This window comes from Aethalodelphis obliquidens, unplaced genomic scaffold, assembly GCF_003676395.1.
Source record: "Aethalodelphis obliquidens isolate GAN/ISIS:26980383/991018 unplaced genomic scaffold, ASM367639v1 scaffold8, whole genome shotgun sequence".
NCBI lineage: Eukaryota > Metazoa > Chordata > Mammalia > Artiodactyla > Delphinidae > Aethalodelphis > Aethalodelphis obliquidens.
The window spans coordinates 50,135,026-50,160,551 of record NW_020837952.1 but is presented as its reverse complement, the minus strand read 5'-3'; the positions used below and the strand labels follow the sequence as shown (position 1 = coordinate 50,160,551).

Below are 25,526 nucleotides of genomic sequence, written 5' to 3'. Positions count from 1 at the left end.
GCCAAAAGAAAGAAAGAAAGAAAATGTCTCTGAGAACACAGAGGTCTTAAAATGACTTATTACAGGACTTCCCTGGTGGCACAGTGGTTAAGAATCCGCCTGCCAATGCAGGGGACACGGGCTCGAGCCCTGGTCCGGAAAGATCCCACATGCCGCGGAGCAACTAAGCCCGTGCACAACAACTACTGAGCCTGTGCTCTATAGCCCACGAGCCACAACTACTGAGCCCACACGCCACAACTACTGAAGCCGTGTGCCTAGAGCCTGTTCTCCGCAACAAAGAGTAGCCCCTGCTCGCCGCAATTAGAGAAACGCCTGCACTCAGCAACAAAGACCCAACGCAACCAAAATAAATGAATAAATAAATGTATTTTAAAAAAAGACTTATTACAGCTGAACAAATAAAACATTAAAAAAATTTAAAAATATTTATTTAGTTATTTGGCTGCTCTGGGTCTCTTTTGGGGGGGGTTGTTTTAATTTTTTTTTTTCATTTTTACCTGTGTTGGTTCTTCGTTGCTGCATGCGGGCTTTCTCTAGTTGTGGCGAGCGGGGGCTACTCTCCGTTGCGGTGTGCGCAACTAAGTCAGAAACAAAGGCCGGTCTGTCTAACCCCAGGCTGGCACTGAGGACACCTGCCTATAGCTCAGCCCTGAACCGCTGAACCAAAGTTGTTCAATGTCCTGATTTTCCACTGCCTGGACATCACAGCTGTTTACTTATTTCCCGATTTTGCTTAAAAAAAAAAAAAAAAAGAAAGAAAGAAAGAAAGAAAAAAGTACCTCCTGGGCTTTCTCAATCCACTCTTGTTCCCCTGAATACAGATGTATTGAAGATGAAGATGCTGTATGTACAGTAGAAAATGGGAGAAACAGAACCGTGTTTCAGCTCAAGCTGATCTACTAAAAGAAACACAATAAAACAAACAAAAACCAGGAAAAAATTAGAATGCCTGTGTAAGTGTGAGGAGTTTCTGGTGGTTTATTCTTGAGGTGCTTCTGAAAGGTTGCAACTGAGAGCAAAATTTGTGGTTAGGGCAGTCTCAGCAACAGGAAGCAAACAAGTCTCTTGTCCTCCACATGGAAGTCAAAATAAGCAGCCTGGTTGCTGCACTGCAGGAACTGGGCCACGGGGCGTGCCTTCTTCTGCAGCCTCAGAGGCAATAAAGGGGGCCTTCGTCTGCTGGCTCTGTGGGCCTTTCCTCGTTTATAAAGCTCTAAGAAGCAGCTGAGCCTTTGAAGTGTTTCTCAGCTCTAACAAGACACTAAAACCCAAACCTCCCAAATTCAGGTTGTTCCCCGTGCCTGGAAAGGGGACTACGTCCCGCTTTGAGTTAACACAACCATACTCTGCTCCCTGCACCCCGAGGTAGCAGAGTCTTGGAGTCCAGGAGGTGCCTCTTAGGTGTATGCCCCTGGGGAAGTGATGCCCATCACTGAGTCACTGTTTGGGGGTGAAGTCAGCCTTTAGGGAAATTCCCCCACTGCTTTCTCTATTTGTCAACAAGGCTGAGAACTCAGGTCAGTGGGACCCTGGCCCAACAAAAGCCAAAAATCTGAGTTGGGAAAGGGGCGGACTCAGAGGCACAGGGGACCAATCACGTCTCCTGTTTGACCCATCGCCTCGCTGAGAGTGATGATAATTGGTGACCCCTCTGTCAACGAGGTGTGGAGGGTGGTGGGTCCTTGGACAGGGTGGTGGGTCTTCGGAGGCTGTCTGACAACCTCCCATCACCTCACTTTGCACCGAGTCAGCCTGGCAGCAACTCAGTACCTAGGCTGTGTCTGTGTGTCAGGGAGCACCTTTGAGGGATGCATCGTCCTCATCTCTGTCCCCAGTGGAATCAATACCCGTTAAATATTGGCTGATCTGAATGGAACCCTTACAGCACTCAACAATCCTTTCGCCCCCAAACAAAACTCACAACAAAACTACATCCAAAAAAAAAAAAAAACTACATCCAGAGGCAGCTGACCTTGGCCTAATAGCTCACCATAGGTACACACGATTAACCTTTGTCTTAGCCCATAAGGCTTTATCTTCCACTTCTGAATAGTTATCTGAATGGTCATTTTTCAAGCAGTGGACAAGAGAGAAGCATCATTTTTTCCCCACCTCTCTTTACAGGACGCCATAAACCAAGAGGACTGGGCTTGCTTAGAAGTCAGACCAGCCCAGATCCACAGCCCAGCTTTGCACTTATCTTTTAGCCTTGCTCTCTGCACTTCAGTTTCCCTATCTGTAAAATGGAAATACAGATCCTTATCAAGTAGGATTCGCAGTGAGGACTGAGATAGTGCATGTAAGTACTTGGTACAGTATCTGCCACATGATAAACGCTCCATAAATGTTAGATCTCACCATTCTGTCCAAGTCAGAACAATGCTGGGTTTTACCTGTTCATATATATATATATATACACACACACATTGCAGAGTATCTTTCCATGGTAGGAATGTATACGATTGCCCTGTGGTGGTCCTTTACCTGTCAAGAAGTCATTCTCTAAAACCAGCCCTGTCCTGTCATGCCAATTTCTGCAAAGATATAAAAGAGGAACGCAAAATATAAAGGAATGGGAAACATACGACTCTCTCGTGCACTGAAAATGATATTTCAGTCACATGGAAGCAGCACACAGGGGCACCATATTTGGGTATTGCTTCCATCGCCTCAGGAATGAAATGTGACAGCGGCTCACAGTCTCAGAGTAAGATTCCTTACCCGAGAGCTCAGAGCAGGAGTCCCTGGGGACTCCGGGGAATGAGGCTGTCAAGAGGGTGTCATGAATCAAACTGGAATCTAGTGGGTGACTCCTCAAACTCAATAGTGTAGTAAGAGGGGGGCTGTCAGGCTGTTCCGGGCTGGATGGCTGACAGAGCACCTGCTGGCCTTTGGGGACCCAAGGCTGCGGGGGAGGTGGATTTAACCAACCAGCGAGAAGACTGGAGGCGGCCAGCTCCAGGGTAGGGACAAACCTTAGTTTCCCTCTTGCTTCTCTCTGCTTGTCCAGACCTTGGTGAACACCGCGTTCTGCATTTTGACAGAACCCCCCTCCCCCGCACTACTGCAAGATTGCCTCTCCACCTCTGGCTTTGTCAATGCAGCGGCATTCCCATTCTGCAGGTGGGAAGACTGAGGCTGACAGGGGCACTCACTCACCAGGCACTTGTGGCCAAACTAATGCACCACTCATGGTTTTTCTCTGTTGAGTCTGGTTTAAAAAACGCATAACAGGGGTGGTGTTGACACATGCAATTTCACATACCTGGATTTCTTTCTACTCTCAAAACTGGCCCTCCCTAACTTGATTACTTTACTGAAATCCACTTTTTCCCCCTTTATAAAAAGAAGTCCCATTTTTCAGTGACTGAATCACTTCTAGCTACTTTTTTTCTTGCCAGCTGGTGAGGTTTTATAGAATATTTCTCTTCCTTCTGTATTAGATAAGTAATAATAATGAATAGATCTGCTGCCTCACTAACTGGATGAGGATAAATAGGTGGCAGATTTTAATACAATGCAGCCCTGGCAAAAAGCAAAGGCTGGGAGGTCATTACAAATTCTACATAAGATCTATCAAGATTGATTTCTTTTCTGAGGCCAAATGGATGATTACTATCAGAAGGAGAGAACTAATAATGACAAAATCCCTGACTTGTAAGAGACCTTTAAATTCTACCCTGCTTTATTGCTTGCAGTTGACCAGCATTTTCTTGAATGCTTCCTGTGATGGGGAACTCACTACCCCATGAGAGAAGTCATTCAGTCTTGGGAAGGCTTTGATCTGACTTTTGAAAGTTCTTGTTTATGCTTAGATGAAGTCTGAATCCTTGAGGAGTCCATCATTAGGACAGCTCTAATCCTTGTGGCCATACTGAATCAGGCTAATTCCTCTTATCTATGAAATCTCTCCCCCTATTTAAAGGCAACCATCATGGTCACCCAAGTCTTCTCTTCTACGGGCCAAACATCCCATTTTCTTCAGCTGTTCTTTCACTTTCTGGCTATTTCCTTCTGATGAGGCTGCAGTTTCTCTGTGACCTTCATTAAATGAAGGGGACATGTGTCATGTTCATGGCTACCCATCATCTTTCTATACTTGTAGAAATCCCATGGTGTAGGTCCTGTCTCCCTAATGCAGCAGTAAGAACTGAAATTCCCAACCTCCTCTGTGTCTGACACAGTCACATGACCCAGGTTCTGCCAGTGGGATACACTGAGGCGAAACTCCGTTCTTACAGGTGGAGGTAAAAGCATTGAGCTTCTCGAGCAGGCTGAGTTCCTGATGCAGGAATGGTATTGGTGCTCACGGCCACAGCAGTCTTAGAAATCAAGCTCCTGGTAACTGCAGACCTGCCATTATTGATTTCTGCCTTCGTTGTATCTGGTGGTGGCAGTGACAGCAATGATATCATCAGGGCTTTTCTGTATCACAGTTTATGTTATTCCTAAAAGCCCCGCCTTTAAAATGGTTTCTCTAGCCCTCTCAACAATTGTATGAACCATCTAATATCTTTGAATAAATCCCCTTTTGTCTCAAATTAGTCAGAGTTGTTTGCTGCTGGGAACCCTGATTCATCCCGGCCCTGAACCGAACGCACAGCTCCAGTGGGGATCTCTCTGGAGCAGAGAGAACCATCACGGCCTCATTCCAGTGATCCTGCTTAGACTGACGTAGGCTACAGCCAAATTAACTCTCCTAAGTGACCACATCACACACCTGACTTACGTTCAATTTAATGGTTAACTGAAACCCTCACACTTCTAGGGCAGGGAGTCACTCCCTGGTCCAAGGAATTGCTAGGAAAACAGAAGCTCATGGACTTTCTTACTATGTGTTCAACAGAAAACGGTGTCTGAGCTTTCCCCCCACCTCCAATCACAATATTTAGTATATGAGAGTGATTCCTTTGAAGTATTGAAATCATGCACTCATTCCCTTGACAAGGAAAGGAAAGAGGAGTAATTAAGCGTGAAATCCTACCCCCTCCTTCCCCTGCAGCACATGCTGTCAAGTCTCAAGGTCACCCGGCAGCCATTTGAACCAGATGCGTCACTCATCCCTCTCCACTATCAAAGAGTTTTCAAGCGAACACAGAAGGGACAGCTGTCTTTGATTGTTCCCTTCTCCATCCTCCTGAGACCCAGGGTGTCTCTTGAGTACAGCAAGAAGCCTCATAAAACAGCCTTAAAATAAAGAAGCATTTTCTCCTTTCCTTCTACTGCCATCCCTGAAGGAAAAAGGGAAAAGAAAAGGGGCAGAGTTTGGGTACTTGATGGCAGAGAGGAGGGTCCCTTATGCAGCTTACGACATCAGTAAATACCTGTGCGATAAATACATTTGATTTAGAGCCAAAGCAGGGTCTAAATACTACCAGGAAAAGGTGAGGGTAGTATGGAGTTCTGTGAGAATAATTCCTCAGGCATAATGCAGAACCACCTAGAAAAATATAATTTGAAATGATTCCCCCAGATACATGGCTAAAACGTCTTCATGGTCCGGGTCAGAAAGAAAGGCTCGTAATAATCCACAAGATTGAAATTCCAGAAAGGCCAGATGACAGGACAAAAGCCACAGGTTGGTCTGGCAGGAGAAAGTCTTTGAGATGAATCTCTATACTCTACACCTTTGCTACTCAAAGTATGGTCCCTGGACCGGAAGCATCAGCATCACCTGGAGGCTTGTTCAAAATGCTGACGCTCAAGCCCGAACCAGCCCCACTAAGTCAGAACCTGCATATCAACGAGATCCCCAGGGATATGTATACAGAGTGAGTGTGAGAAGCCTTTCCCAATACCATCAGTGAGATGTTTGGAAAAGTCAGTCAATCATAGAAGGACCTCACCGCAGAGCTGAAAGGCCCAGGTGAGCCCAAGTGAGAGCAGTGGACCTCCGTGATCCATCACCAACGCTGAATTGTAGGACTAACATCATGGGACATTCCTCGATGCTGCAGGGTGAGGCAGTCATGTCCAGCTCTCAGGAGACAGAATTGTTTTCTGGGATCTCTGACCAGAGAGGCAGCTGCCAGAGCCTCTCTGGCAGAGTATGGCAGTATGTCTCACTGCCATACTTCCTGACGTGCTGGAGCATTAGGTAAAAAGGAGATGAGACACCGGGGAATACTGCTCAGCAATAAAAAAGGAACAGACTCTTGATACATGTAACATGCTTGGATGGATCTCAAGGGCATTGTGCTGAGTGAAGAAAGCCACTTACTGTATGGTTCCATTCATATAACATTCTCAAAATGACAACACTATGGAGATGGAAAACAGATTAGTGGTTGCTAGGGCTTATGGATGGTATGCGTGGAGGAAGGGGGTAGGAGTGACTATAAAGGGGTGGCACGAAGGAGATCTTTGTGGTGATGGAATAGTGATGGTGGTGGTGGTTAAACAGATCTACACACGTCATAAAATGGCACAGAGCTATAAACTCACATTGTGCCAACGTCCACTTCCTGGTTTGATGCTATACTAGAGATACTTGAGATGCTACCATTGGGGGAAACTGGGTGAAGGGTACACAGGACCTCTCTGTACTCTCTTTGTGACTCCCTGTGAATCTATAATTATTTAAAAACAAAAAGTGAGAAAAACAAAAGGAGATGGTAGTCAGGAGGCCGTGATCTGGTGAGATGCATCCTCAGAGTAAAATGTCCTTGGACCCAGGTTGTAGGGCTTTACTTGGTTTCCCACCTGTTTTACCGAAGACATCATCATACACTGAGGTCCCTTTACTGAAGTCATCCTGGATGCAATCCAGTATGTCCTATCACACTAAACAGCGTCACCACCATTCTAATATATGTAATATATAATATATATATGTAGTAAGAGGAGTGTGTGTGACATGTGCCGGTCTAGGTGACAGAATATCATCTCAGAAGGACTCCCATTTAGAGTTGAGGAAACTGGTCCAGGGTGGAGAAGAGGCCCGGTCAAGGTTACCCAAGTAGCTGATGGCAGCAGTGAGCCCACAGGTGAGGTCTGGTACCCAGCCCAGAGCCCCTCTGTTATCCCACCTGCAGCTTAGTACCAGAGGTTTGAGACGGCATTAAAATGCAGAACTCATCCAAAGGTTAACTCTGAAAAGCAACACCCAAAGCACGTATCAGTGACATCAGGGCACCTCTTTTAATTGCCTATTCACGTGGACAGATTGACTTTTCATATTCAGAGCTAAACTTGGAGACGTGTCCTTTTGCAGGGTTCTCGTTATCTGACTGCCTCATCAGGAATGGAACTAATGTGCAATGTGATTGCTGAGTTTGAGTTCTATTTTTTTTTTTTTTCCTGTGAAGCAGGAAGTTTAAAATGTGCTGGGTTATATTTTAAGATGGTGAAAAAATAGGCATCCTACCAGCTTCTGTAACGGCCCTGTCCAAAGGCACGTGCTACTTTATTCAAGGCATTGGCCAGCTGCGGAGGAACAGGGGTGGCATGAAGTCTTACCAGGGAGATTTCCTGGTGGAGGGACTGGGGATGAGTGTCCACACACTGAAGTGGCAGCAAAGGACCTGAGCTTAGCTGTTGACTTGGCGAGGACAGAGATCCAGGGTGTTTTTGGTGGTGACATCCAGCAGTTTGTTTCATTTGGGAATTTATGACTCTCACTTCCTCCCCAAAGCGTGTTGGTCGCCAGACCTGAACTGAGAGTTGGCCCCAATGAGTCTGTTCCCTGCCCGGTCATTTTTGGGGCCTTGTGTCATATGAGTCACAAACGTGAGTCTCACATTCTTGAGTTGATGAGGAGTTTGGGAGAGCAAACCCCTGCAACTCTAGTACTTAGGAAATCGAGTATTTATCTGAAAGGAAATCCAGTTGAACTTGGCTTCCATTAAGTTACACATTTCTTGATCACCGACTTTGTGTTAAGGCACTGTAGTAGGAACGAGGTTGGCAATAGAATTTTTTGGGGGCAATTTCCCCACGTCGCCTGGAAGAGCAACAAAACTCAGAGAATCACAAACCACCATGGGAAATTCTGCCGTAGAAAGTTCTAGAAAGTGACTTCCCTGGTGGCGCAGTGGTTAAGAATCTGCCTGCCAGTGCAGGGGACACGGGTTCAATCCCTGGCCCGGGAAGTTCCCACATGCTGCAGAGCAGCTAAGCCCGTGCTCCACAACTGCTGAGCCTGCGCCCTAGAGCCCGCGAGCCACAACTACTGAGCCGGCGCGCCTAGAGCCCGTGCTCCGCAACAAGAGAAGCCACCGCAATGAGAAGCCCGCGCACTACAAAAACGAGCAGCCCCCGCTCGCCGCAACTAGAGAAAGGCTGTGTGCAGCAACGAAGACCCAACGCAGCCAAAAAATTAAAAAAAAAAAAAGTTCTAGAAATGAATGGTAAAATCATTAACCTTCCTTTCCTCGTGTGAGTCATCATGTTCTCCTCTCTGCTCAGTCTTAGAAATTCGGAACGCTTTTTCTCCGCTACTACAAGCAGAGGCCCTGTACAGAATACCTCCTCTAATCCTCCCAACAACCCTGTTCACTAGTTATTTTTAAACCCAATTTCTCAAAAGAGGAAAATGAAAACTTGATGGCGTAATAACCTGTCCACTGTTTTCAAAGTGAGTCCGGGGCTGAATCAGCTGGGAAAGGGAAGGTTTCAGGCCTGCACTGGAGCCTGACGTCCAGTAGTGGGCGCTGCACAGAAGGGCTGGGTGAATTTCTCCCCGACTTGAACGCTGAAGCTGACAAGCTCAGGAAACGGTCTGCTAGCGGGCGGGCGGGGGTGGGGGGGGGGGGGTGGTGTCCACGTCGGGGCGGGTGGGAAGGGGAGGTAGGAGTGGGAGGCTGTGAACACTTCTCTGACCACTCATATGTGACTCAAGCTGGCGAACGTAGGGCGAGGGGTCGGGGGAGCTGCGCACTGGATTCTGAAGAAGGCTGGGAGCCCAAGATGGGTGATAGAGGAGATTTTCCTCAAAGAATTGCCTAGGATCCTTACCTTTCACCCACCCTGAAAGCACGAGGCCTGAGGTTAGTAAGCGCTGTGTGATAACAGCTTTGATGAGACAACTCTGGATGACATATCACCCAGCTGGAGTAACACTTTTGCCTGGGGCTTCCCAGGAAAGAAACGCAAGCTACAAGAGTCACAGGACTCCAGAGTCCCAGGGGTGGAGAGACTCTGGTAGAGGCCCGACTGCACTTTCCTCCAGCTTCTGCCTGGGCCCCTCTTGTGTTGGGAGCTCACACCTTGATCTTATTTTGGGTGGAGAATCCTCCTTCTTTTGGGGAGAACGGATGGCACCCAAGCATGGTGTATATAAGACCCTTCCCACGTTGAGTTGGGGAGGGGGTAGCAGAAGCCAAGTCAAGCCCTTCATGTTGATTCCCGGGGCTGCAGGCACACGAGCCTTCTGGTTTTCCACTGCGAACGGAAGGGGCGCAGGGGAGCTACGTGGCAGGAAGGTAGGCTCCCCCACCTACGCCTACCCCCCCATGCTAAGGGGCCCTTGTGCAGTCGCTAAGAACAGAGGGACAAACCCCCTATCCGACAAGTGAAAGGCAAATGCCACAGCACACGCTTTATCTTTCCAAAAGGAACACATCACATGCCTCATTCACTCCGAGGATACACAGGGGGTGATGCACAGTCAAAAATAAACTGACCTTCTGTTCTCCTGGCCTGACTCTGAGTTCTGGCTCCTGGCACTCAGTTGCTTGGGTTGCTTCCTAAAGAAGAAACAGACCTCGACTGCTAAGCAGGGGTGATCAGTCTTTGCCAGAGGTGCTTGTGATGTCAGCTGTTGACCAGGCCTCACTGGCCCAGGGCTCCAGGGGCTGCCTGGACCTCTCCCTGGCTTCCTGTAGGCCTCTGTGGATAGGCCAGAGGTATTCATCTCCACCAGGCCTGGGTTGGGCCCAGGCTGGGTCAGGAGCCAGAGGGGACCAGCTGGGGACTTGGTTTGACCCCCAAGGGGAGAGCTGCTTGTCCCTCCATGACCCTCACCCCTAATCCCAGAATGCTGCCACCATCCACAAATATCACTTCATGCTGCCCTTTGGGGTGGGACATGCCAGGTTGAGATAACCTGTTTTTCTCCATTCCCCCACTCCCCAAAAGCTTCATCAAGGCACACAATGACAGTCAGAACTCCATCCTTTGCAGGCGAGTTAGCTGCAGGAGGCAAGAGGCAATGACAGGCGGCACCTGTATGTCCTCTGCCTGATGGGAAGGAAATCCAAGGGTGGCACCCAGAGGTGTCTGCAGACCCAGGGGACTAGAGCTTGGTTAGCCAAGTTCTAGTTGGCAGAGTGGAAGGCAGTCAGCGACACGAGCAACCATCTTTTATCTAGCATCTTCATTTCCCTTGATTTTTTTTTTCTGCAGGGTCACATTTTCCGATCTCTTAACTGAGTGAAGTTCTCAGGCTCCAACTGTGGGGTGAGAGCTCACTGGTACCATACAAACAATGCACGGCTTGGGAAAATCATTTCTTTTAATGACAGAGAAAGCACACCAAACTATGACAGAAGCCCGTCAGGAGTTGCCACTGTACAAATCAATGCCCAGAGGCCCAGAGCTAGCATCAGACATTCACAGGGAAGTCAGTCGCGGTTAAGGAAACATCCACGCAGCATCTCGGACAGGAGGAGGCGAGAGACAGCAATGACTCAGGATGTGCTGTGTATCTGTGACTTGGACTCCTCTGTAGGCAGTTTTTTTTCCCCCTTCCTCATCGGATGCTGGGGGCTGGGGAGGTTTGCAAATGACCGAGTGGAAGAGAGGCCTTGTGTATCAGCATCACAGAAGAGCCAATGCTGTAGACAGATGTGGCCCGGGTACTCCATGGGTCATACCCATGAAATACGACTTGACATTGGTCCTCTGAACAATGGCTCAGGGAGCTAGTACAACGTTTGAACAGCAGCTCCTTTAGACTCTGGGGTCTGCGCACAAGTTCCCAAAGGCATGCTAGGAAATAGTTTTGTCAACGAAACTTTGCCACCCTAAAGGGTAAGAGTCATTCTCCTAGTTTTTACTGCATGTTATCTAGGTTTCAAATGACAGGACAAGAAAAAAAAGGCAGCGACTCAAAAATTATTTGGAATATTGTGGCACTTCACTAATCTCTTTTGCTTATAAGATATGGCAAAGCAAACAGAACCCTGTCGACATAAACTCTCATTATAGATAACCCTATACTGTACACTCTCAGAATACAGAAAGAATCCATCCTATCATACATGTTTCATCTTTAAAAATAATCTAACATAGTCATATCCTCTGGCTAGTAACAAACTATGAACATCTTCTGAGAATACAGAGGAAACTCTGGGGTTAATAGTAAATTCTCTGACGTGCCCCCCCCATCCCCTATGCAGCATCATCTATGAACACATTTCTGCAAAAGCATCCCAGCATCATTCCTAACTAGGAAAGGAAATGGATATGTTAGTTTCACCAAATGGACTTTTAGCAAGAAGTGATGGGACATTTTTACCTTGGCAAAAATGAAGCACAAACATAACATTTTACAGGTTCAGGCCCATGCAAATGCATGTTTTTTTTTTATGTGGGGGATTTTATTCTCACCCCGAAATCACGATTAGCATGCAGGTTTTTTTCAACTATTGAGTTAATTATTGGCAGTGCAGCTCTTTTGGGTAACCATGATCACTAAGGCAAGGTTATTATTTCACCTTGTGCAGAATATAGTAATATCTTCTCAGATGCATGTTTATACAGTGTAGACCTGCAACTGTATCTTTAAAAAAAGAAATCTCAAAACACAGATCCCTAAACACAATCCAGTTGAAAATGAACTGTTAAGCTTTTAGAAATATATTTTAAACTACAAGGCTACCCTGTTTTGGGTTTTTTTTTTTTAATGAACATTTTAAAAAGTTCCCACCCCTAAAAATATGCCAAATGATGTCTTCGTCATTGGTAACAGTCTCACCAATTTGCTACCATGGTTTAACTCTTGCGGAATTGCAGCTACTAAGGTAATGTGTAATAAATATAATGCTTTTCAGGGTCGATGCAGTGAAGTTCTCCAACTGTCAACCTGGAACCTGAACGACCTTTAGTTCTCAGTCTATCTGCTGGACAGCGGTCCCTGGCAAGGGGTGTTCAACTGCCCCAGGGGTGCTTTCAGATGAGGTCAGCTCGGCTGCCCCACGTTGGCCTTCTAGCTCTGGATCCAGCCGTAATCTGACCTGCAGGCCAGTGGCATGTCCTTTGTTTCTCAACAGGAGCTCATGAGAGCTGCATTTGCTTATTCAAGAGCAGCTGAGGCAGGAAAAGCAGCTCCTTGGCCCAGCCAAAAACAGACGCCAGGTGAGACTCGTATGTTTGTGTGAAGCCAATGCAGCAGCAGAACTGGCAAGTCCCCGGGGAACATTCTTTGGACTGGACGTTTCATACAACAGAACCTTTGGAAGATGACAAGTGGATTGACTGAATCCTGATGGCCAACGTCCTCTGTAAGTCCTGGAGCACATCCTGGCCCGTCCCTTCGCCATTTTTGTCATATAGGAGCTGCTTGAATGCTTCGTTTTCGATGAGGACCATCATGTTTTTGAGAAAGTAGCCTTCGCAATATGCTGAGAGCTCCATGACTCCAAGAAACTGTGGAGAGTGGAGAAGAAGCAGGAGATGGTTATGTTTCTGAAAGCACCTGTTTTCACACGTGTTGATGGCGAACACCTGTTAAAGGAGACTGCGACAGTGGCCCCGATTCTGCATCCTTTGCTGTATTCACACCCAGGGTATGTGACTTTGCAGCTCCTCCCGTCAAAGGGCTGAGTCCATTTCTCCCTGCCTTGGCCTTGTGAGTTGCTCAGGCCAAGAGAACGTGGTTGAAGTGAGAGTTGCCAGCTCTGAGCTGGCTTCAAGTGGCCATGTGTGCTTCTGTGCTCTCTCTCAGAACCCTGCCTCTGCCTCAAAAACAAGCCTGAGCTAGCCTGCTTGCAGCTTCAACAACCACATGAAACTGACCCGACAGCGACAGAGCCCAGCCAGGATCAGCACAGCCAGCCACAGCCGACCGGCCAGCTGACCTCAGAAGCAAGGCTGGCTGAGACCAGAAGAGCCCACCCATGCTGTCAACTCATGCACTAACACTGGGTTTTGAGTCTCTTTGCTCCACTACAGATAACTGGGGCACTGACGGAGTTGCAGACACAGTTCTAATCTCTTTACAAGTATCAATTAGCTCACTTAATTCTCACAACCATCCTATGAGTGGGCACTGCCTACCTACCCCCTGTATTTAGGGCAGTGGTTCTCGACCAGGGGTGATTTTGTCTCTCAGGCGACATCTGGAAGTCTGGACACATTTTTGGTTGTCACAACTCGGGGGCAGGGGTGGAGCGTGTACTACTGGCATCTAGTGGGCAGAAGCCAGGGATGCCACTAAATACCCCACCAGTAGAGGACAGACCCCCTGGCAGAGAATTACGCAGCTCACTTTGTCAGTAGTGCCAAGGTTGAGAAACCGATCAAGAGACATAGCTCCTGACAGACTAAACCAATACGGAAGGGATGACATTGACCTGCCTCACTTTACAAGCCCAAGAAGAAGGCTTGGTAGACAGTAGCCACAATATGGATTTGTTGAATGTATGAATGAACAGTTAATTCTCAGAGTAGTGACACCAGCAGCAAACACTGAGTGACAGCATATCATGTGCTGAGCACCGTGCTAGGCACTTCACGTGCATCATCTCAAAGTCCTCAAATTTCCTTGAGGCAGGTACTATTACCACCTTCGATTTATAGATGAGGAAAGTGAGACAAGGGAGTAGCTGACAACAATTCACACATGTCAAGGACAGAACCAGGAGCTGAACCCTGGTAACTCAAGTCCTGAAGGCTGTGTGTTTAACCATTAGGATGCACTGCCTCCGGCCTGATACCATTCAACCTTGGAAGCGTGCTTGGTGGAAGCGTGCTTGGCGGAAGCGTGCTCGGTGGAAGTGTGCTGTTTGAGATGCAGAAGCAAATGTGCATACGAGGTCCGCTGTGTCCGTATTCAGACCTTTTCTACAGTTTTCAAAGCCTGTAAGTCTCTCTTTTGCAATGAGCTGGACGCTCAGTAGTTGAATGTTCCCTGAGATGATATCCTGCTGCTTTATTTAGATGCTAAATTATCTAAATTATCTAAATGTGGAATTTACCATTCTGAACTCCCCAATATGCTGTCCTTAAGCCAGAGATGCACTTTAAGCTGCCCCATGTGGGATGGTGGAATTACGATGAGGCAGCGCCAACAGGGCGATGGTGGAATGAGCGGGACACCTGGATTCAAGTTGAGGCTCCCCCACTTTTCTGAATATGTGACCAGGGCTGGGTCACTTGGCCTCTGGCTTTAGGTTCCTCATTTTCAAAATGGGAACTATGTCACTTGCATCATAGACCTGTTGAGGGGATTGAATGGAACATAACTGATGGCAGAGTTGTCATCTGTCACACTTAGGGGATGCAGGTTAGGAAGGGAGCTAAGGGAGGGAGCTTTGGAACCTGCATGAGTTTTTAATCCAGACTTTGCCACCTCCAGCCATCTGCTGCTGGGCAAGTTATTTAATCTCTCTGTGCCTCCATATTCCTGTCCCTAAAATGGGGGAAGATAATAATACCTACCTAATAAGCTGTCGCTGGCATTAAATGAGATAATACATGGCACATTCAGAACAATGGCTCATTGTAGTCAGTGCTCACTCAATGTTAGCTGGCATGCTAAATGTAAACTATTCATAATTATTACCCTCATCTCACTCATTTAAATCCAGGGACCCACGTGGACAAACTAGGTGCCTAGGTTGGGATAAGAGGAGTTGACTGTATCTATGGAACCTAGTTCAGCTAACTGGCCCATAGAAGGAACAAGCCTGTAACCTTTTTTTCTTTTTTTTAAAACTATTATTATTATTTTTTGGCTGCATCACATGGCTTGCGGGATCTCAGTTCTCCGACCAGGGACTGAATCCAGGCCACGGCAGTGAAAGCCTGGAATCCTAACCACTAGGCCACTAGGGAACTCCCCCAAGCCTGTACCTCGAACTCACTGACACCATGTGCTAATTCACTGAGTCAATGACCTATCTTCATAAAAATCATGTGCAACTTTGGGCAAGTCAAATCACTTCTCTGGGCCTCAGTTTCCCAAGCTACAAAATGAGGGGGTGTGAACTGGAGGGTACCATGCTCTGTGCATTCAGGACACGGACACACCGGGTAATTCTGTGGTCTCTGAGAGGCTTAGGGGGCCTGGTGAGCTTTATCAGGTGGGCAGGATTGTTATCACACAAATGTTCACAGAGACGCACAGCATCCTGGAGCTGGAAGAGTTCTTAGGAATGCTTTCATTCTTTCAACATGAACCCTCCTTTTAGAGTCACAGAGAAAAGGCCTCATTGTACCTGTGGGGAAACTAAGGCTCAGAGTTGCCTATCTCTGATTCTGTGGACACCCCTTACCACACCTAGCCACTTGCTTTGTATAGGGGTGTCTCTCATCACAAGTTAGTGTAATTGGAGAAGAATAAGCACAATAAGTACTTACATTTATATTTGGTGATATTTATTGAATGGTGAGTATATATCAGATGCTTGCCTACCTTTACACAGCTAATTACAGACAGAACTGGGACCAGACCTCTCACCTTCTAGACCAATGGTTGACAAACTACAGGCCTGTGGGCCAAATCTGGCCCACCACCTGTTTTTGTAAATAAAGTTTTATTGGGAGACAGCCACATCCATTCATTTACATATTGTCTCTGGCTGCTTTTCACTACAATGGCAGAATTGAGTAGGATCAAAGTGACAGCATGGCCTCTGTGAAAATACTTATCTGGACCTTCATAGAAGAAGTGTGCTGACCCCTGTCCTAGACAGTACCTTTTTCAAGTGCAGAGACCATATCTTACTAATTTCTTATTCAGATGTATATACACTTCCTGGTAAACAGTGGGCTCACAATAAACACTAGGGAATGAATCCCTTGGTTTCCAAACACATGTTCTTCCCATCACAGTGCCCCGTTGAGCTTACTGCGTTAGCTTAGATTCAATTTGATGAACCAGCTTGTTCTTATTCTCAAGTTGAAAGACACCCTGAAAGGGCCATCAGAAGCTCCAGGGCCTCTTCTTCATGACTGAATAGTTCGGGACAGCTTTGCTAGCAAAAGAAAGATGAGGAAGCCATGCATTTATGGGCTAGGCTTCTCCTCTGGGCTGGAAAACTCCACAGCTGTCTCCAATGGTTAGGTGCAGAACAGAGGTAATGTTGCCAAGAACTTGTTGACATTTGAAGCATGGCTGTTAGTATCTCAACGCCTGCATTTCCTGGGGTTCCAAACCGAGTATTGGTTTCTTTTCTGCCTCTTTTACTAAACTAGCCTCAGCATGCAGCACAATCTGGCAGTAACAGAATCCACGTGGCAGGTTATCATTAGCGGGAGCTGCAGAATCCACAGCACAGGGGAAGCGGCACATAGAAAGGGCAAGGGGTGCTGGCATTGTCCCGTTCTCCATGCAAGTGTCAGGAAGGGCAGGCGTTGACCTTGGAAACATTCCAGGATGAGGCCTGGGAGGGTAGACAGAGGCTGGCGTCTGCAAAAGACCAAGCTCTGGCTGCAGAGGCACATCCATGAAAGAGGCAGTTCTTTGCCATAGGTGTTCCAAGCCTGTAGCACTAAGGTATTCCCAGCCCGGGCTCACATTGCATCCGGTGTGTTATTAAATAAAAAGAGAGCTACAGAAGCTGCCTGCCAAGGAGCCTGAAGTTATTAAAATGGGACTGTGGAACGCAGGCCTTGCTGCCAAGGAGATAGGCCACAGCAAAGCCACTGTGGATGTGGGGTTCACAGGGCAGTCTGGGTGTCCAATGGCCAGGGGAGGGGGCAGAGGACCGTGAGACTAATTGGGCCCCTTCCTGGGTAGAGAGTTTCTCTGGATGCCATTTCTCTGGATGCCAGTAACCAGTTTCTCTGGTTACTTTTTGCAAAGTAACCAGTTCAAGATTTAAAAAAAAATTTTTTTTGCTGTGTCCCAAGAAACCAGATTTTGGTAAAACCCTTACTTAACCCAAACATCCAGTGTGTGTGGGTAGACAGTAGCCTGACTGAACCTTTTGATTTACTGATGAGCAATCAGAAAATCTTTTCTGAGTATTATTGCAAGGATTATTGCAAATATTTTGAACATTTATTAGGCCAGACAATAAACACAAGGAAGAACCTGTGCTTTGGAGTGAGGCAAATCTAGGTTTACATTCTGAGCAAATATCCCAAAGAACTGAAAGAAGGGACTGGAACAGATATTTGCACACCCCTGTTCATAGCAGCATTATTCACAAGAGCCAAAAGGTGGATGCAACCCAGGTATCCACTGATGGATGAATGGATAAACACAGTGTGGTACATACGTACAATGGAATATCATTCAGCCTGAAAAAGAAATGAAATTCTGACGCACACTACAACATGGATGAACCCTGAGGACACGGTGCTAACTGAAAGAAGCCAGCCTGAAAAATAAGCCAGACAAATACCATATGATTCCATTTATATGAAGTACCTAGAGCAAACTCACAGAGACAGAAAGTAGAATGATGGTTGCCAGGGCTGGGGAGGAGGGGGGAATGGGGAGTTAGTGTTTAATGGGTATAGATTTTCAGTTTGGGAAGATGAAAAATTCTGGAGATGGATGGCAGTGATGGTTGCACAACAATGCGAATGTACGTAATACCGCTGAAGTGTACACTTAGAAATGGTTAAAATGGTAAGTTTCATATTACGTATGTTTTACCACAATGGAAAAAAATCTCTGTAATAGCTGTGTGACCTTAAGCAAGTTACTTCACCTCTCTGTGCCTCAGTTTCCTTATTATAACATGGGACTAATGAAAGGGTTGTGGTGAGGATTTAAAAAGGTAATGCAACAAAGCTTTAAGCACAGAGGCCTGCACCTGGAAAGGACTCAGGGAATGTTGGTGTAAAACAGAAAATAACATCTCAAACGCAACCTGTGTTTTCACAACGAGCAGAGTAACCATTATTCACATCAGTTGTCACTCTATAACCGTGGATGTGGGAGGCATGTGTGCTGAGCTCCAGTTATACCAAAGAAGAGTGCTTTGTTTTAAATTAACTCCTGATCTTAATTTATTTCATTGTTTCTTCCCAGCAGATGCTAATCCTCCTGTCCTGAGCGCATGAACCAAAATGAAGTGGCACCTGGACACACGATTTTAATTCTCTTGGTCCCGGTATCCCCACTTGTGAAGTGAATTGGATGAAATTGGTGGTTCACTGATTTTACTCCAGAAACTGGAGTGAAGACTGGCCTTAGGGCTGAAATCACAAAGGTTGCCCTGGGAGCCTGTTAAAAATACAGATTCCTGGGCTTCCCTGCAGAGATCTTTGGGGTGAAGGGCCACACCGAGATTCCAGATGTCTCCCCAGGTGTTGGGGCCACCTGAGTAGGAGGAATCCTTGGACCTCTCTAGTGTTGACAGCCTGTTCTCAATCTTGGCACATCTGAGAATCACCCAGGAAGCTATGAAAAAAATACCTTTTTTCCAGGCTCCACCCCCAGAGATTGATGAATTGGTCTGTGATAGGTCCCAGGCATGGGGAATTTTTTTTTTTTTTTTTGCGGTACGTGGGCCTCTCACTGCTGTGGCCTCTCCCGTTGCGGAGCACAGGCTCAGGACGCGCAGGCTCAGCGGCCATGGCTCACGGGCCCAGCCACTCCGCGGCATGTGGGATCCTCCCTGACCGGGGCACGAACCCGTGTCCCCTGCATCGGCAGGCGGACTCTCAACCACTGCGCCACCAGGGAAGCCCCAGGCATGGGGATTTTAAGTGAGTGCCCAGGTGATTCTACCGTGCAGCCAGCATTGGGAACCTCAGTTCTAGCATAATGGTTCTCACCTGGGAACACCCCCGAATCACCTGGAGGGCCTGGGAAGCCATAGACGGCCAGACCTCACTCACAAAGTTTCTGATTCAGCAGGTCTGGGTGGGGCCTACAATTTACATTCCTGACAAGTTTCTGGTTGATACTGATGCTGCTGGATTGGAGACAACACTTGGAGAACCACTGTTCGAGAAGCTTGCTGCTCAAGGTGTGGCCTAGACCAGCTGCAGAGGCTTCACCTGGGAGCCTGTTAGAAACGCAGGACCAGCGCCCACCCCAGAGCCTGCTGAATCAGAGTCTGCGATGTGACTCATACACATGCCACAGTTTGAGAATGACTGCTTTTGAAACTTCTGCTTGCTTGCTTTCATTGTGTTCTGGAGGGGCAGATGAAGGGAAAGACATCTCTTCTAAGCAGGAAGCAGACCTTGGGAGGAGTGATGACGGCTGGCCTAAATGCACAGGCCCAGCATCCGCGCTCTACCCGGACTCAGAGTGTGTGCAAAGAAAGTCTCTCCCGCGTCAGGGCGGGGGGGGGGGGGGCGGTGCTCGGGAAGCGAGAACGGGATCGATTACCTTGGCGTGGTTGTAAATATCCACACAGTTGTCGGTATTGATGCTCTTTGCGCAGATAATCTCACAGTGTCGCTGCAAAGCCTCCAGCTGGAAAAATTTAGCAGCAGACAGAAGCTAAAAACCATGAAAAGAGCCTGTTAGAGGTTGGGAGGTGGAAGGAAAGCAACGCCCATGGTGAGAAAACTCTTCACCTCCCACAGCGGTACCCAAGGTGAAGGCACCGGGAATAAAGTGTCGGACATCACTCTAAAGCCGGAAGGTTACACTAGAGCTGTTGCTGGCATGAGAGGACTAAAGACTCAGTGACAGAATTCAACTGCAGGGGAAGATGGCAGGGGGGAGGGGTGGGGTCGAAGTGAATCAAATTTACATTTATTACAGCAAGAGGTCAAGCAGAAATGCCTAAAATTGTTACATCCAGAAATAAGGGTGACGCTCTTATTCCGCAAGGTGGGTATCAATGTGGCTCACTCCCTCCATTTATGCATGTCTCCACACACATGTCACCTCAGGACTCCTCCCTCCATCACGATCCGGCCCCCCTACCCTGTCTGAGTTTTCCTCACAGCCCTTCTCACACCAGACATGATGTCATGCCTGTCGCCCTCTCCAGAGACCAGGAGGGCAGGCATCTCTGTCCCTTTGCATAGCTGCTGTATTCCAGCCCTGAGCACGGCACCTGGCCGTGGAAGATGCTGAACAGAGGCTCTGGGGAGGGGAAGAAAGGGCTGAAGCAAGAGTTCAAAGGGATTGCCTTTGGGGAAAGGACTGGGAGGATGGGGTGGGGGGTGGCTGGGTGAGGTGCTTTTTATGTATTGTAAAGCTCTTCTGTATTATCTACATGATTGAAATGTATGTTCATTATTTCAATTTGAAAATAATTTTTAAAAAGGTTTACAAAAGAGTCTGAGTCCTCAGAGTGTAGTTTAGTCCTGAGGTTGTAACGAGTCAGAGGAGCCGTCCAGAGAGACAGGAGAGTAACTTTGGGGGGCGGGGGAGTGACCACAGAAGGTTTCACAGAGTAAGAACAAAAGGATAAATGGCCCCCAGTGAACACACAGCCCCTGTGACACGAGCCAGGCACTGTAGTAAGCACCTTACAAATAGAAACTCTTAAGATCTTCAAAACCCAATGGGGTAGATATTGTTATCCCCATTCTACAGGTTGGGAAACTGAGGATCAGAGAGGTTAAATTACTGCTCCAAGATCACACAGCTCAGAAGGGGTAGAGCCTGGAGCTGAACCCAGTCTGGCCCAGAGCCCATGTCTGAACCACCATGTGGTGTCACCTCTTGAACAACTCATAGTGTTCTGACATCTCTCATCAGCCACCCTGGACTTCAGGCACCTGAATGGGCTCCTGGCTCTCTCGCTCAGGAATATCAAAGTGATTTTGGCTTCTGGTTCAAAGCTACCAGCTTTGACACGAGTTCCACTTCTAGGAAGGAGCAGGGAGGGCAGAAGAGGCAGAGTTACGAGAGGTGGACAGGAGACAGGGAGAGCCAGGGAGCTGCAGGAATGAGGGGCCTGAGTGAGGCCAGGAGAGCTTTGTAACTGGTTCTTGGCTTCTGCCTCAGTGGACGTGCTGAGATTTGAGGAATGCTTTCAGACCATATATTTCTCTTACAAATGACAAGGGAGAAGTCGTCAAAGATAGTTCCTGATGATGCTATTTGAGCCCCAGCTGTGCCTGAAGCTAGCGCTAGCCTCAGACTCTTCAGTAAATTTCCTTTCCTCCACCCGCCAAAGCCAGTTAAAATTGGGCTTCACTCAGCTTCACTCAGTTGCTATTGAAAGGGATCAGACTAGCGCCCCCAGCGCCCCAGCCTTCCGGGGGAGGGGCTCTGATGAGAAGCCCTTGGGAGATCTAAGGAGGCAGGCAGGACCCCAAAGCCTGCATCCAAGTGAAGACCCAGCACAGCCTCCCCCCAGACACCGCCCGTGCGTGCCACCCACCCAATGACACAGCGGATTCCTTACCTCCATGATCTCGTTGTTTTTAATGAGAAGCGACTCTGGGCCACCGTAGTAGAGGTACTGCATGACCAGCTGGAAGACAGAACACAGTGCGCAGAGTGTCAATGGCACACAGACACAGTCATCTTGAAGCCATCCACTCAAACCCTCGGGCTGGCTCTGAGTCCCTGTATGACACCCCTGTTTAAGGGCGGCCATTCCCGCCGGATCACTGCCTTTCAGGAGAAGCTCCCTTTAAACGTTGTATAGGCTGGACAGTTTTCCTTACACCGTGCTGCCATCTGTCTCCCTGTGGTTCACCCTCGGGGCCAAATTAAACAATTCTAAGCTCTGCTCTCCAGGATGGTTTTCCCCCATCTATGAGTGATAATCACGGGTTGTCCTCCTACCTCCCACCCCACCGAGCTGCCCAGAACTGCAGCACACGTGGTGTGGCTTAAAGACCCTACACCAGCGGCAGTCCCCCTGGGAACATGGCCTGGTTTGACTAGAAACCTCTTGTTTAAGTTCCAGAGGGTGACTGAGCCACGGTGAAACCACCTGCTTATTATAACTTGACATCAGGGGTCCAGGGTTTCAACGTTTCATTGATGGTGTGAACTGTCCAAGCCAGGCTTTGTACATGGGACTCAGGATGCGGGATGGTGTGCAGAGTCCCAGAGCTTTGCAAACTGGTGTCCCTCAAGTAGAATGAAGCCTAAGGATGTGTTAGTATTGGCTGTCACCACCTCCCATGGAGCTGAGTATAAATTTTTTAGGTGGTGTGTATCCTTCCCAGTTGGCTACTGTCTCCACTACTCTCTAATGTTTTCTGCCTGCCTGTATGACATGCTGACTTTACCTGCCTGGGCTTAATAAAGGTGTGTTGGAAAAATCTGTAGACTGTTACATTCCATTTTGGGGCGCCTATAAAATGAGGTGCTTGGACTGGGCTGCCCTCTATGGTCCCTTCAGGCTCTGAGAGTCTGTGACTAATATAGAACAGTGGTTAGGAGCAAGGAACCTGGAGCTGGGCTGCCTCAGTTTCTGATCTGGCTCTGCCACTTAAAAGCTGGGTGACCTGAATTAAGTTAGGCTCTCTGTGCCTCAGTTTCATCATCTGTAAAGTGGGGATAATATGACCTACGTCATGGAGTTGTGATCAGGATTAAATGAGTTAATATATGTAACAGGCCTAACAGGGGCCTGGCAGGTGCATGGCAAGAACTCAATAAATGTTAGCTCTTCAATTTTCTCTGCGGTTGAAAAACCTTCTTCCAGGAGTGCTTCTGCCATGTGCTGCCACTTTCTTACTCAGGCCATTTAACATCCTTTGTGACTGATCTCAATCTACTTTTTGCATGTGTGTTTAAAGTAATCATTTTTCAGCTCATATAACTCAATAACAAAAAAAGACAACCCAACCCAAAACTGGGCAGAAGACTAAAACAGACATTTCTCCAAAGAAGACATACAGATGGCCAATAGGCACATGCAAAGATGCTCAATACTGCTAAATATTAGAGAAATGCAAATCAAAACTATAACGAGGTACCACCTCACACAGGTCAGAATGGCCATTATTAAAAAATCTACAAACAATAAATGCTGGAGAGGGTGTGGAGGAAGGGAACCCTCCTACACTGTTGGTGGGAATGTAAATTGGTGCAGGCACTATGGAGAACAGTATGGAGGTTCCTTAAAAAACTAAAAATAGAGATACCATATGACCCAGCAATCCCACTCCTGGGCATATATCCAGAGAAAACTCTAATTCGAGAAGATACATGCACCCCAATGCTCACAGCAGCACTATTTACAATAGCCAAGACATGGAAACAACCTAAATGTCCACTGACAGATGAATAGACAAAGAAGATGTGGTATATTACTCAGCCACAAAAAGAATGAAATAATGCCATTTGCAGCAACATGGGTGGGCCTAGAGATTATCATACTAAGTGAAGTTAAGTCAGAGAAAGACAAATACCATATATCACTTATAAGTGGAATCTAAAATGACACAAATGAACTTATTTACGAAACAGAAGCAGACTCACAGACATAGAAAACAAACTTATGGTTACCAAAGGGGGAAGGGGGAGGGGGAGGGATAAATTAGGAGCTTGGGATCAACATATACACACTACTATATATAAAATAGATAAACAACAAGGTCCTACTGTACAGCACAGGGAACTATATTCAATATCCTGTAATAAACCATAACGGAAAAGAATATGAAAAAGAATATGTATAACTGAATCACTTTGTTGTACACCAGAAACAAACGCAACATTGTAAATCAACTATACTTCAGTAAAACAGTAATTGTTCAAAAAACATGTATATATTATTTAGTTGTATTGAAATAGAGTTCATATGACACAAAATGCTTTGATCTAAAGTATACAGTTCAATGGTTTTTAGAATATTCACAATGTTGTGCAACCATCACCACAATCTAATTTTAGAACATTTTCAACACCCCCAGGAAAAACCCCACGCCCACCAGTAGTCTCTCCCATTTCCTACTTGTGCTGACAACCACTGTGATTTGCCTGTTCCGGACATTTCATACAGACGGAATCATACAGCATGTGCTCTTTTGTGTCTGGCTTCTGTCACTTAGTGTGAATGTTTTCAAGGTTCACCCTGCTGTCACATGTATCACTTTCACCTCTTTTCTATTGCTGAACAATATCCCGTTGTGTGGATGTACCACATTTTGTGTATCCATTCATCAGCCGATGGACATTTGGGTTGTTTCCACTTTTCTGCTGTTATGAATACGGCTACTACGGCTCAATTTACTTTTTCAGATCTCACCTGCCACTCTGCCCTTCTCGCCTCCTAACCTTGATAACATCTGCCTTTTTCACTCTGACCGCTCCCAACCATTTGCCTTGATCAGAACCTACCACCACCGTCACTTTCACTCCTCTGCTTTTGCCCACGCTGTTCCCTCTGCTTGGATGCCCTTCCCTTCTTCTCCACCTGTTGATCTCTGGCCCCTCCTTCGGGATCTAGCTCAGTGGTCACCTCTGTGAAGCCTCCTCAGATCTGCTCAGATCTCTCAGCTGCCTCCCACCCCGTGCCGGGCAGCCCATCACGCGTGACTGCGGTGTTACTTCCCGCTGGAGTCTGAGGGCACAGACTGGGTCTCGTCCATCTCTGCCTCCCCAGTGCCTGCCCGTCCTCTTTTGCATTTGAGTCTCCCAAGCTCTGGCCACCTGCCTGTTGCAGAGATGGCGGTGCTTTAATGGTGATGGCTGAGGCTTTGTGAAATGATATCGTAGCGTTATTTAGCCGCCCCGCTCCCCCAAACCTGATGGGTCATAAGCATCTAAAACACCACATCGGTGAATGCTGGGACATTTGGTTTATTAGAATCCATTTATTCCCCTAGCATCTCTCTTTTATAAAGGCCAAACCAAGAATAATAACGGTAAGAGCCATAATAATAACTGTCCTGAACACAGGGCCGCTCCAGTTACAAAGCATGTTATCTCATTTCCTCACGTTGGGTTGTTGACTTGAAATGCTTCTTTCAAGAGCACGGATGGAGAACCTGGGGCTCATGGAATTTAAACTGGGCTGAGCCATGTCACCTTCAGACTTGGCCAGCACAAGCCTTTCCTGCAAGGGGGCGAAATGGACCCTTATTAGGCCAAAGGGCCTGTTTATGGAGTTGTTTTTCTTGGCAGCGGTCCGCCTGCATGAAGCAGGATGTAAACGGCGTCCACAGCCTCGTGGAGGCCCTGCTCCCAGGTGCAGCCTCAGCTGCATGGGGCTCTTGCCCGTGTATGATGTTAAATATTCTTGCAGGGAGGAAACTCAAAGCTGCCTCATTTACTAAAGTTCTTCTGTTCAGCATGGAAGTGAAGGGAGCAGGCCCCTGGGAGCCTCCTTCTGGGTCAGATTCAGCCCTACTTGGCCTATTTTGAGCCACAAATAAGGCTTTTCTTCTTTTATGGGGAAGGGGCAGGCACATGGAAGAGTCCCCAGGGCCTGCTCAATCTTCTCTGCCCATTACAGTAACTGGAGGCTAATGTGGCTGGGAAGCCTAATCCAGCCAAAAGCAATTACAGGCCTATGATTCCTCTG

General features: G+C 47.3%; 1 protein-coding gene across 3 annotated transcripts in view; it reads right to left on the bottom strand.

Moving 5' to 3' along the window:
* Nucleotides 1-10,438: 10,438 nt before the first annotated feature.
* Nucleotides 10,439-25,526, bottom strand: part of ABTB3 (ankyrin repeat and BTB domain containing 3) — a 308,089-nt gene continuing 293,001 nt past the window's right edge. For 2 of the 3 annotated variants that reach the window (XM_027107447.1, XM_027107450.1), the window contains 3 exons: nt 21,444-21,512; nt 19,463-19,576; nt 10,439-12,591 (listed from right to left, as the gene is read on the bottom strand). In XM_027107447.1, the coding sequence (XP_026963248.1) occupies nt 12,382-12,591; nt 19,463-19,576; nt 21,444-21,512 (393 nt within the window). In that variant the 3' untranslated portion in view covers nt 10,439-12,381. The remainder of the gene's footprint in view (nt 12,592-19,462; nt 19,577-21,443; nt 21,513-25,526) is intronic. The other variant, XM_027107449.1, reaches the window with a different exon arrangement.